The sequence below is a fragment of the Athene noctua genome, chromosome 20 (assembly GCF_965140245.1).
Source record: "Athene noctua chromosome 20, bAthNoc1.hap1.1, whole genome shotgun sequence".
NCBI lineage: Eukaryota > Metazoa > Chordata > Aves > Strigiformes > Strigidae > Athene > Athene noctua.
The window spans coordinates 8,146,129-8,159,686 of NC_134056.1; the positions used below are offsets into that span (position 1 = coordinate 8,146,129).

General features: G+C 45.6%; 1 protein-coding gene across 3 annotated transcripts in view; it reads left to right on the plus strand.

The window, feature by feature from the left end:
- Positions 1–13,558, plus strand: part of BRINP1 (BMP/retinoic acid inducible neural specific 1) — an 88,383-nt gene that overhangs the window by 20,995 nt on the left and 53,830 nt on the right. The window contains exon 2 of one of the 3 annotated variants that reach the window (XM_074923609.1): positions 7,834–8,101. In XM_074923609.1, coding sequence (XP_074779710.1) covers positions 7,884–8,101 — 218 coding nt within the window. In that variant the 5' untranslated portion in view covers positions 7,834–7,883. Of the gene's footprint in view, positions 1–7,833; positions 8,102–11,174; positions 11,196–13,558 lie in introns of those variants that run through there. The other 2 variants (XM_074923610.1, XM_074923611.1) reach the window with 2 other exon arrangements.

A 13,558-nucleotide genomic window follows, 5' to 3' on the forward strand; every position in this document is an offset into this window, starting at 1 on the left:
CATTCCACTCATCGCCCAGCCTGTATCTGTGCTTGGGATTGCCTCGACCCATGTGCAGGACCTTGCACTTGGCCTTGTTGAACTCCATGGGGTTTGCACATCCCACCTCTCCGGCCTGTCCAGGTCCCTCTGGATGGCACATCCCTTCCCTCCAGCGTGACAGCTCAGTGTCATTCGTGAACTTGCTGAGGGTGCCTCGATCCCACTGTCCATGTCACCAACAAAGATGTTTAACAGTGCTGGTCCCAGCACTGACCTCTGAGGACGCCACTCGTCCCTGCTCAACACTTGGACATTGAGCTGTTGACCACAACTCTGAGTGTGACCATCCAGCCAATTCCTTATCCACTGAGTGCTCCATCCCTCAGATCCATGTCTCTCCAATTTAGAGACAATACTGAGAAAGACAGAAGACAGAGTTGCATTTTTTTATAACTGAGAACGAAATTATGGGGAAGTGGACTAGCTGGGACAATAATTTAATAATAGTAGGAATAATTTCAAGTTCAGGGCAGTGTTTAATAGAAATCACTGCTCACCACCCACCATATTTTTTTTTTAATAAGCAGCTCAGAAAAGTGCAATTTATCATTACTATTATCGTCTATATTCATTCTATCTCTGCCACTTCACAAATGAGAGGAGTTCCTCACAAACATCTACAAAGCTAGCTCATTATCCAGCCTCCCTATTTATAACTCTCATTTATGACAATAGCTATCAAAATCTTGCCAACAGTAGGGCTGCTGGTGTGCTGACACCACTGCTCCACAGCCCGCTGAGCGGTATTATCTCACTGTTCCCTTGCGTTCCCCCATCTGTCCCTGGCCATCTGGTGTCCTTGGTCTTCTAATTAGATTGTAAGCTTTTTGGGGCATGGACTGCCTTTCTGGTTTCTGTTTGTACAGCACCTAGCACGATACCATTACAGTTTCAGATGCATCAGAACTGTCTTCAGAATGTGATACTTCACCACATATCTGTGTGCACACGCAGAAGTTCCTTTTAATTCAGTTCCCAATCTACTGAGCATGGTTAGATGGATCCCCCTTTCCAAGTAGAGCCGTGAACCAAGCATCTGTGGATCCTGGATTACAGAGCAGTGGCTTTGGCACCTTGGCTAGTAGATTTATGATGAGGACTAATGGAGTTTAATTCCCTCTGTCCAGCACCACCTGATGTTGTGACTTGATGGAGGTTGCATGCCTGCCACAGTTCTTTAGTTTCAAGCCGCCTCTCATCCTCATACCACCACCAGTAGTTTATAATTAGCTGAAGTGTGGGGACAAATGAGCTGAAAACAGGTACCTAGTTGTTACCAGTGTGATTCTCGCCTTGCTATAGGCAAGGAGTAATTAGAGTTTCTGCACAAAACCTGCTCCCTTTAGGCTGCTGGTTGAACTGCATTAATAAGGAAGGATTTGTAGGGTGTTTTTGGTTCACTGAATATTCTGACAAGTTGTAAGCAAAGTGTTGACAAACTGAAAAGAAAAAAACCTTTTCTCCTCTAAGTCATTTGGGGTCAAAAGAAATATTTTTATCCCTGTTCTCTCTTAGGAGTCTGGAAAGACAAATCAAAAAGAGAAAAAGGAAAAGCTCTGGTAATTTCAAACGGAAATCTGGAAATGTTTCCCCTTGGTGCTCTCACAACCAAACCACTGAAATCTCCCAATCATTATCCTTTTCAGTATTAATAATTTGGCAAAAATGAAGTGAGTTCATGGACTGTGTTGGTATTTTTGGAGAGGCATTTCTTACCCTCTATCCTTGCCTTTCCTCACCCAAAAATATTTCACCTGATGAATATGTCTCAGGTCTAACCACTCATGCATATTTTAAACTGAAATCGCTTAAAGGATAAGTGCAAATTCAGACATTGATCAGTGCAGAACTACCAGGTTTTGGGGAGGGGTTCACCCATCAGTGCCTGAAATGGAGAAATCCCACTTCCATAAAGAAATAGCTTTGCAATCATTTGGGATTTTACAATGTTGCATGCCGCAGCCGTCGAGAAAGTCAGAGCCACTGCTGAATTGCAGCTCCATCTCTGACTCCAGTCAGATATCAGCATCTGTAGTTTGAGCGATAAAGACGTCTAGGTCAGAAATGGCCAAATTCTGTTTTCCTAGGTCTCAGGTTTATCCACAGAAGTTCATAAGAATTAACAAACCACAGCAGACCCACTTCCCCATCCCCTTCCATCCATGGTCCCTATTTTCCCCTGGCCCTGACACAGAAAAGATGTCCTCAGCTTGGCTGAATGGCTGGCCAGTGTTTCCAAAGGACAGCTAAGGCCGCTTCATGGGCGGTAACGGCCTTCCAGCACTTCCATGGGCCATCTCTGAATTAGGACCAGAACATAAATGTTATGGCTCCAGTTGCACCCAGTGACCTAACACCAGTTAAATCCTAAAGGTGTAGGGCAGTAGTTACCTGTCCAACAGGAATGTGAGTGTATAGTTAACTTAAAGCGGGCATAGATGGCTAAAATCTAGAAGAGCATCTCCCATACTTAAAATTAAGGATACACTTAAGCTGTTTGCTGAAATGAGGTCAGACGTTCATCACTTTACAGGGTCGAGCTCTAAACTAACATAAGCTGTTTCATCTCTCCCTTGACACTTCAGTCTTTTACTAATTTATCAGCATCCTAAAGCAGTGTGTGAAGTTGCTGCAGAACAGAAGTGTTTCGGATACAAATAGCGATTGTTAGCCTCTTCCCTCTGGTAAATGGCAGCAGGCAGAAACCTCTCTCAACCTGCCAAGAACCAAATGTGGGACACAAGAAAGAGTTATTGGTGCACGAAGCTTAAAGATATAGAGGACTTATTTCTTTACTGCAAATAATGTGTTCACTAATTTCTCTTTCCTGAGTCTGCATTTTTGGTGGAAATAGTTTGCGACAATAAACATGAGAAAACAGAGGGATTTGCGCAAGATTAATCTGAATCTAATAGGAGGGATAAATGAAAGGTACAGAGGTGAGAAGAACGGTAGAAAATCCCAGGAGGCAAAAGAGTAGTGCAGTGTTCATAGCAAGCGATGGAGAATCAGAGCTCCTGTATTCTACCTTCCTGTTTATAGCAGCGATCTGGGGCTACACAACCTCCCTTGTATGAAACAGGCCTTGCAGTATCATTCTGTGCAAAATCTACCATTCTGAGCTATCCCACTGTATAAAAATTACCTTTTAAGTGGCTAAGTAGACACCCAGCTTTATTCCTTTCTTCTTATTTCAAGAAACAATGGGAGTAACAGCACTTGCCTGCCTTACTAGAGTGCTGAGAGCTTTAATTAATGTCTCTAATTCAATTTGAACTCCTTGGATAAAAGGCGCTGCCTTGTGACAGCAAAGGTATTGCCTAAAATAGAATATAATTAACACACAGATATCAATCACGATGAAATTAAGTGTACATTCAAATACAAATTGCACTTTACAGAAAGTACTTGCCTATTTTTCCTCCAAGAATCCTGAAGACTCATAAGACAAGTAACATTTCATGTTCCAGGCTGAATTCAGATTAGAATAGGCCATCTTAAACCACCTAACAAACTAGCAGAATTCTCCTTTTGCACTGATGGATGTGCCTTCATGATGGACGATGCTGGAAACTGACTGTAAGGTGGCTCAGAATCAGTACATCTAACATTTTTTTCTCCTAGCGCTTATTTACTGTGAGCTCTAGCCTATGTCCTAGCTCACCCACCAGATCATGTTTATTAACAAATGTGACAATTGCATGATCATGTTTGTTGACATGAACCAGAAAGACCCAGATCCCTGTATTGCTCTATAGTGCTCCTGAGTGGAAATGGGCTTTGTAGCTTGGATTTTTTAAACTGCTGCTTTACAAAGCTTGCTGACACTTTGGGATGGTTGTCATTCATTGCTTATAGGACAGGAACACCTAGGGAGCCATGTGGGCAGCAGGACTGTGTTTTACTAGGTGCTACACCCAGATGGTGGCCTCTCCAACAAGTTCATGGTCCAAGTATTCAAATAAAACACTGTTGCGTCTCTATGATGATAATTGGAAATGGGATAATTTGCACTGCCCAAGATCATAGAGGGTGTCTGGGGCAGAATTGAGCAGAACGCTCTATTCCCGGATCAAAACCCAGTGTCTGACTCCACCAAGCCTCCCCCTCAGTGCAGAGATTGCTTCTGTGCCAGATTTAGCTTTTAGCTAGTCTTGGGTCTCCTACCCAAGGGCTATATACTTGGAGGCATTGCCTCCCTTCCCCTTCTTCCCCCGTCCATTTTGTAAAATCCCCAGAACATATCTTACATCAGTGGAGCCCCGTAAAGACACCTAACAAATTAATTTCAGATTCAAACTTGTTAGGAGTTAGATTGAATGCACCTCACAATATTGCCTTAGACACAAAATAATCCCACTTTAGTAAGCTTTATAGCTTCCATGGGGACCAGCCCCGTGGTGTGTATTAATCTTTAATGTGAAACAACATCTCGACAGCAGCTACAGGGGGGAAAAAGATACTACTATACTACTAAAAAATTAAAGTTGATGGTGTGATAGTTGTCTAGACCCAATTGCGCTCTACCATCCCCCATTGCCTCAGGCACCATTCCCAGCTCTCAGCACTGATACAGCCAGGTTCCAGACTGGAGATGTGTCCATTTCTTCTATGATCTCAAGGCACGTTCTCCCTATGTCTTAACCCTTGGTTAAGAGCCATCACAACTCTAATCATCCTGACTCTAACTTTGACCTAAAAGGAAAGGAAGGGAGGATGAAGAGGTGCATGGGGGGAATTAATTAATATCTCCTCTCCTTTATAAGCTGATATTTCCCCAATGTATGATGCTGGCATGTGAGAGGACACACTGGGATTTCTCTGCAATCCATTTCTTTTGGCTCTTCTCGTATTTCAGTTTGTACTTGCACTGTGCTGGGAACTGGAGGTGAGCTATCACTCCACTTTGGTATGTAAAAGCTCCCTTCCTCTCTTTGCAATAGAAATTCAATAAAAAGTGAAATGTTTAAAGGAAAACTGATCCAGGCTGGCTGATGAAGGAAGTCATTATGGACGAGTTTAATGAACAGACAACCAAGCGAGTTTGGACAATGTGTACAGAACAACTGATCGTTATCAGCAGCAAATCTGCATACCCGCCTAATGGCAAATATGCTGAGTTTGCAGCTGCTTACTGTGAAGGGACAACGCTGTAGATCTGCAAAGAGCAGCAAGGCAGAGAAGTAGCTTGGATGGAGAAGCAGGAGAAACGAACTTCTGAACTGGAATTTGGAAATGCTGAGGGCGGGATGTAGCTGGGAGCATTTCCCAGTAATCACCTCAGGTTCATGACCACTGTGAGTGGAAATAGAGCTGTACTGTAGACTCCCTGGAATATGCTCTATTCCCCCCAATGTGGGGCGAGAAACTCCCCAAACCCTGGTTTTTGTAAGGTAAGGTAGAAACAGTCCTTTCTGAGAGGCGAGGAACTGAAGCACTGAGAGCTGCCACATTTATGGGTGAAGTAGGAGTCAGCAGTCAAGGCTAGTATTAAATACAAGCCTCCAGAACAGGAACAACCTCCTCAGTCAGGAGCTACAGGTACCATTAGGTTTAATAACAGTAATATTCTATCTGCAATTGGAAAGAAGTTTCTATGTGCCCAACAGGAAAAGCGAACATTCGTTGACTTTCCCATACTTAATTTGTTTAATTCCTTCATGTAATGCAACAGCAGACTGTCATTTTTAACCAGACTTACACAACTCCATTTTGTCAAATGCTGCTGAGCTCACTGCAGCTCCACAAACACATGCTGTGCACACGTGCAGACTCCCACACACTCCGGCGCGCACACACACGCTTGGCACTTGTGCTCCCTGTCACACTCCGGGTTCAATTCACCCGCACAGCAGACACGCGCGCCTGCTGCAGCTTTGCCATGCTCCCGGTGAAAGCTCTTGGAGCACAGGAGACAGCCACACCGACCACAAATGCTGATGTCCTCTGGTCTATACTCTGCTGATTTCTATGCTGCTGTACTCTGCCAAGGTCTCCCGTTCACACGCAGCGCTGCAAACGTGGACGGCGTCTCTAGCACACCTGAGTTTGGCCTCTCCTGTGCTCTTAGTGAAACCTTTTCTCTCTGGGAATTACAAACTTTTACAGTGCTTACGGTGGACTCAGACTCCAAACCAGAAGGGTTTTCTGGAGATGTACAAGTAAGCCTGACACTAAATCTCACTGTAGCAGAGCTCTGCATAGCTTAATTTCTCCCGCTTTAAAGAGTAGCTACAGTCTCTCTGCACTATATTCTGCAGAAATAGGTGGGTGTCACCTGTCCTGAGGACAACTTTTGGCCAGGTTTGTGCTCCCAGAGTGGGGGATGCAGCCTCAAGATCCCTCTGCCTGCCCAGGCATGCCCACTGTGTTGGCACATCCTCCACAAAACTCAGCAAGGCAGCCAGATGGACAGGAGGTGGGCAGGAGGAGGAACACGTCCTGCGTACGGAGATGACTTTTTCAGAGCAGCATCAGCAACTTCCAGCGAGGAGGAGCACAACCCAACGCTCTGGGCTGCTGTTGCAGCTGTGTTGCAGTAGGAAGCAGAAGGGGAGGGGGCCCACGCTAGGCACAGGGTGCCAACTAAGCAAGCTGCTCACCTTCCACCAACGGAGCACACGGCTTCCTTCGGAGAGGGGCATCACGCCAACAGCATGACTGCGGAGGCGGATGATCTAATGACTGAAACGCTGGAAATGGGAGTCAGGAGGCGAGGGCTCTCTTCCAGCTGTATCTGTGGCTTGCTGCGTAACCTTTGGCAAGGCATTTCACCCCTCTGTTTCCCTTCCCACTCATCATATGTCTTGTCTGTTTAGCCATTAAACACATCGGGGAGAGTTGCTGGCTTGTAGCAGGGCTGTCCGCAGCCATCGTTTGACAGGGGGGTGCAGCAGGACAGTGGCTCTCCCACCACGTGAGCGACAGCAGTGCCCTGCACCAGGTGGTGTGAAGCATCCCCTTAAGCTCTCTAGTAAATCTCCGACACTGAATATGCATGTTCAGTACATCACCCTGCAGAGCCTTGATCTTGGGAAAAGCCTTGAGGTCCTACCGTAATAGAAACAGCAACAGACCCCGTCCCCCTCCGCCAGACACACCTCCCAAACACCCAAGCCGGAGAGCAGGTTGAGGTGATTTTTATCTTTCAAAGTTTGGCAGGATTTCATAGTCGTGTATGTGTGTGTGCATGTGTCTGTGTGTGTGTCCACATGTGCTCGTCACTGAATCCTGGGTAATTATTTTGTTTTATTTCTTTTTTGGCAACACTTTAAAGTAAGAGCTGGGTCTTTATAGATTGCTCAGGTTGCATGGAGTATGGATTACAGATCATCAGAGAGACATGAAAGCAGAAGACACGTTTCTCTGGCACAGCATTAAAGGGACAATAAAGGGGTAATTGTAGCCTAGGGTGCAGCCACCTTCTGCGCCCAGTCTTCACTCGCCTTTGCGGCACTGCGGAGAACTTCACCAGGGAAATGATGGAAAAGCTGTGGTGAGGATGTCTCAGGTCAGGACCTGGTTATTTCAAAGGTGATATATGCTCAGGAGGTTAAAGTCACCACTTAGGTACATGAATAAAACACTGCCAAATACTCTAAACTGTCACACAGACAGACTGAGATCTTTTAAAATTCGATTTTTTATGTCTATTTTCACTCTGAGAGACAGTTGTCAAAGGATCAAAGCAATTCCCATTTTTAAACTCTCTCTTTCTCTCCCTCCTCCCTCTCCTCCCCTCCATTTTTCTCTCTCTCTTTCCTTCCTCCTCTTCCCTCTCTTTTTCAACAGGACTCCACAGAATGGAGCAAGAATGAGAGAAAAAAGGCAGACAGAAAAGCATGAACTGGAGGCTTGTTGAGTTCCTCTACCTCCTGTTTATATGGGACCATATACTAGTACAGCCCTCCCACCAGGACCCAGCTGCTACCAACCAACATGTCTCCAAGGAATTTGATTGGCTTATTTCAGACAGGGGGCCTTTCCACCACTCACGGAGCTACTTATCCTTTGTGGAAAGACATCGTCAAGGATTTACAACCAGATATAAAATATACAGGTACGTTGGTTTCCTACAACACCTGTAGCTTGGATAAGTTGTTAGGTGGTGGGAACTCAGCCAGTTCCCATGGGCCTAAGTCTCGTAGTCAATGGGAGACGCATCATTGTCTCCGTGCCACCTGGAAATGCTTCTTTGGTTCTTCATGGTCCTCAGCTGGCAATGCAAATTGGTTCAAGGACTCAGATGTAATGCTCTGATAGTGAGACGAAGGCACTGTGATACCATGGCAATGTGCACAACATAGAGATAAAAAGGGACCAAGGGTGTGGGTGTACTTCATTTGTGGTGACAGATAAGTTCACAGGCAGGTTCAAAAGCATGTTTTTCACATCAGTGTACCCATGGGCAGATCAAGACTCCTTATCAAACTCATACATGTGAACTACCAATAGTGTAAGGTTCACATGGGCAAGAACAGACACAAAGATGTCAAGACACACATCAGTATGGCAGTTCTCACACTGCTGTGCATAAGCCTTAGCTGTGCACTGCCTACCACAGACCTTTGCAGACTGTCTCCATGTATGAGTTGGACTTGCCCCCAGAACTGTGATCTTGGTTTAAAAGTCTTCCAATTAAAAAACTACAGAGAATAGGTAGAGTTTGTATTTTCCTTTACCTTCCAGGTTTTGAAGCCTTTGTTGTTGTCTGTTTCAAGCTTTTCTTGCCAGCTGTGATATCCAGAAACACATTTTTCTTTTTTCATTTTAACATGAAAAGCTGGGGTGCTCATATGAGCCTCCTATTAAAGCAGCAAGCGCTTTGGAGTGAAGGGGAATAAGCCAGCAAGTGTCATGAGATTTGCGCTAAAACCCAAAGAAACTGCAAAACTCTCATAGACATGTGCGCATTTACATAATTACATAGTCCTGTTGTGCTTCAGAAAGACACTTGCAAACACAACCATGTAAACTAGTAGGTAGGACAGTACTAGTGAATAGACTCTTGGCAACATGCAACGCAGATACACGTACACGACTGGGGAATGGGGGGAGCAGGGAACTCACATGTGTGGAGGCAGTTTTCTCCTGTGGGCAGAGAGCCAAAAGCACTCGCAGAGCAATAGCAACATGCGAGACATCGTCTATGTGTGGGGAAGAAAAATGCCTTGTGCCTGTCCCATGGCCTCCAGAGAGTGCAGCATCCCCTCCCCTCGCACCAGCCCACAGAGCAAGGGCAGGTTAGCCTGGGTTGAAGATGTTGTCCTGGCTTGTCCTCTTCATTCAAAACAGCTCAGGGGGAAGACAGACCCCAAAACTAGAAATTATGCTGCTACGCTTCCACTAAGGATGTCTCACTGTCTTTGCTTCCACAGGGGAGCAGGGAAAACATGTCTTTTTCAAAAAGACTTTATTACTGGTTGTGTATATCCCCAGTTCTCCTCGTGCCCTGCCTGACAACATACAGTCTGATCAGGACTGCAAATCTCTGCCCCACGCAATGCCCCCGGCAGCAGCTCTGCCCTTTGCTAAAGAGCCATTCAGCCTGAACGCCACCGCAGCAGTCTACGGGGGCTGTACTGGGAGAGAAATGCATGTGGTGGATGTGTTCAGACACATCTAAGAACTGTCACTGCAGGTCAGGCCAGAGATCCATCAAGCCTGGGATCCTGTCTCTAAGAATCATGGAGAAATGGGTCTGGAAGGACCTTGAGAGGTCATTTAATCCATGCCTCTTCCCCAAGGCAGACTCAGACATACCTGTGTCACATCAGACAGAGGTTTGGAGGCAATCTCTCCTGAAAGGTTTCCTGTGACGGCGAATTCACACCCAGAGCAGGCAGCCTGAGCCACAGCTTTGCTGTCTCCACTTGTATAAAGGAGCTAAAATCTTGTTTGTATGTGAAGCCTGCAATTTCTAGCTTTATCCGCTATGGGGTGAGGAACAAATTCCCCTTTGGTTTGTAGGAGACTGGTAGGAATTTGAAGGCTTATCTCTCTTTAGGATGAACTTTATATATGGGAAGCAGAAAGGGATCTGGTTTTCTCCATTTCTGCTGGATATTGCCAAAGCACTTAGGAAAGACACTTGCAGCATGGGGAAGACACAGTGTCCTCCTCCTTCCAACATGGGAGAAAAAGGGCAGCAGCACTCTGCATGCGAGGGAGGTGTCTGAGAAGGGTCTTGCAGATGGTCACGATACTGGAGAAATCATTATTCACAAAAGAAACTGGAGATGAGACGAAGTCCAGTGCAAGTAGTCAGGGAGAGAGTTTAGAGACATGGCAACTCTGCAAGGGCACCCAGGGATGCATCTCATGGCCAAATACCATGCACTAAGCTGAAGGAGGGAGCTGAGGGCTTGAGGAAATCAGCCATGTGTGTCATGGTTTGAGCTGCTGGAAACACACTCGGGGAGTAACTTTTGCTCCCACCACAGTCAGCTGAGAATGAGAGGACAACCTCATGTGCTTCAGCAGAGCAGATGGAGCCATTAGGTAGGAGGCTGGCTAGATGTTGGAGGTTCGATTGTTTTTAATATCTGTCCCTGTTGGCAGAACTAGTCACTTAAAAATTGGGCCCATGCATTTTTTAAGGAGTGTCAAAAGCAGCCTAGCTGTGGTGAATTAGTGGAGCTGCAGCCAGTTCTAGCAGTTAAGAGCTGGACTCTGAGCACACACACCCTCCAGAACATATCATTTTACTGAAACCCACAGGGGTGAAATCTCATTTTGTGGGATCCTTAAATTGACTTCGAGAATCTGTAAAGCTGTTGGGATTTTGTCAACTATTTAATTCCAACATAGAAGCCTCTTTCCTCCCAAATGATGTCTCTCAATTGCTCTTTGCACTAGACTAGCCCAAGGGAGGCACATATTCTACATTAAGGATATCGCTCCTTTCCTTAGAAAAGCAGCTGATACGGAGCATGGGAATTTTCTGTGTAGTCTTCTCTTTCAATGTTCCTTTGCTCCCATAATTTTTTTGGTTGGCTGGTTTGTTCTTTGTCCTTTGGTCAGACAGTTCCTTGGGGCACTTGTGACTTTGCTGAATGAGGTTTGACCTGATCACTGCTCTTCTCCTAAGGCCAATAGCAGCAGACCTCAAACCAGCCACAGTGACCAAGGATTTGGAGTGGATGTGAAATCAGGTGAGAGGACCTCACCCGTCCCTAATTGAAACACTGTCGCCTGTTCAGTGGTGATTTCCCCTGTGTCTTGCTGTGAGGGAGAATGGACACAGCGCATTAGGACCGTGTCATTTACATTGAAAACCCACAGAGATAAAGCCACTGTCAGTACTACACAGCAGCATAAGGCAAAATGCAGCACGTTCTCATTTTTACAGGTGGTGTTAAAAAGGAAGCAACACCAAACTAAAACATGCAACACTCCTCCTTCCATCACAACTGAAGTCCAGAAAGCTGTCAGCAGCATGCAAAGAGCCTGTTTTAGTTAGCACGGCTATTTTATACGCTGCATAAGCAGAATTGCTGTAGAACAGCATAGCTGCTGCTATCTTTTCATAGATTGCCTGGACCCAGATCTCCCACCCTAGCACAGAAAGGCAGTTTGCTGTGACAGTCTCCAGAGGCTCATTCCCTCCTTCTGTTTGTTACATTCTAGTAGATTTTAGGTCTCTTTTCTTGTAAACTTGGACCACTGATTTTCCTGGTACCCTCAGTCAAGGTTTGCACCTTGCATGTGGTATTAGGAGGAAGGCAAGAAAAGGGGGAGATGTTTTATATTAAATCACGAACAGTAGGGGTAGATACAATTTCATTAAGGAAGCACATTAATCAGCATCGATTCATACTAATAAGGCTGGTTTAGGGGGGCCTCTGGCAGGAAAATGCTGCTTTGATCATTATCTGTGCACTCTGATGCTAATGCAGATAGGATGGCAGATGCTGAGAGTGGTTTGTGGGATGTCTGAATATTCATTATCACTATCCTTGTTGTTGTTCCTAGTCATGAGAGCCTTGGCTACTAGGTACTGCACGAAGACTGGAAAACAGATGAAGCTCAGCTTGGCTTTGGGACTAGGGCGCTGCTCAGACCAGAAAACAATCCTGTTACCACAGGACAGTAGTTAACAGCTTCAGTCCACTTCTTTGAAGTGTTGTCCTTTTTTCTTCTCCCAGAAACTGATTATTTAGCTATAAGGCAAAGCAAAAGAAGCAGTAGACTGAGCACTTGAATACACTATGCAAATAGCCGGTCAGAAGCACTGACAGAGGCATTTCGCTAATGATGCTGCTCAGTTTAAACAAGTTCTAAAAAATCCAATCTTTTCTAGAAAAAGTGAGGTGAGACACAGGAGGCAAAGAAGGAAGTGGTGAGATGGTCTCATCCTACTCAGTAGACAGGCTGCCATTGCCAGTTTTCCTACAGCAAAGCAGGGACAGGACACACTGCCTCAGAAAGAGGGACTCGCAGTCGGACTGGCAGAGGGGTAACACAGGCAGTATCTATATTTTTGCCCCAGACTCATGGTGTGGCTGTGGGTAAGCTCACTTCTCGGTGCCTCGGTTCCCTCCTCACCCCCCTGAGAATGAGAGATGACAGAATTTGTCTGCTCTGCATTGCTGGGCAGACTTAATTAAATGCTGCAAGATGTTTGGACGTAAGGGACGACAGCAATATAAAGTGGATGATCAAACAGGGCTGGAAGGGGAATGTGCATATACAAGAAGAAATGTGGATTTTCCACGTGTGGGAGTTTAATTCTATTTTCTGAAATGACAGTAGGGACAGGGAAATCTGGCTCTCTGTATAGGAGAGCAGGGAAACCCTGGGGTATAAAAAAGAGATCTGCTCGCCTTGCAACTTCTCCTGCAGCGGGACCTTTTAGAGGCTGCCTAAATTCATGAAACCCACAAATACAGAATAATTCTGAGACCTCTGCCAAGTCTGGATAAAATGCACGACACATTCAAAACTTAGTGGGGGATGTGACAAGAAACCAGCCAGTCCTGCCCCATCCCTCCACCTACAGAGTGACAGGACAAAACTGATTGCTTACGTACACTCATTACAGTAAGGTCCCTGGATATATAAAAAGGAAATACAGCTCCTGAGACAGGAAAGGTTGTGAGTAACTGGCTCCACAAGCTAGATATAAATTGGTTGAGATGGTGCCTGGGGAAAAAAGACTTTTTTTTCTTTCCCTCAAATATTGTTTCATCAGGAGGGTGGTGCAGGTTTGGGACAGGTCCATGGAGAGGTGAGGGGTATCTCCATCCTTGGTGGTTTTCAAGGCTTGGCTGGACAAAGCCACAGCTGATGTGCTCAAGAGCTGCTGATGGTCCTGCTTCAAGTGGGAGGTTGGATTAGGGACCCTCAGGGTCCCATCTAACCAACATTTCTGTGATTTCCCTTTTTCTCTGATTCAGAGTGGACACTAAACTGGGTGCTCATAAAGGGATTTGCACTGCTGAATGCATTCAGCCACACTAGAGATTTTTATTTAGTCCTAGAAAACCCACAAATCTGAACGGCTACGTGCTCTCTA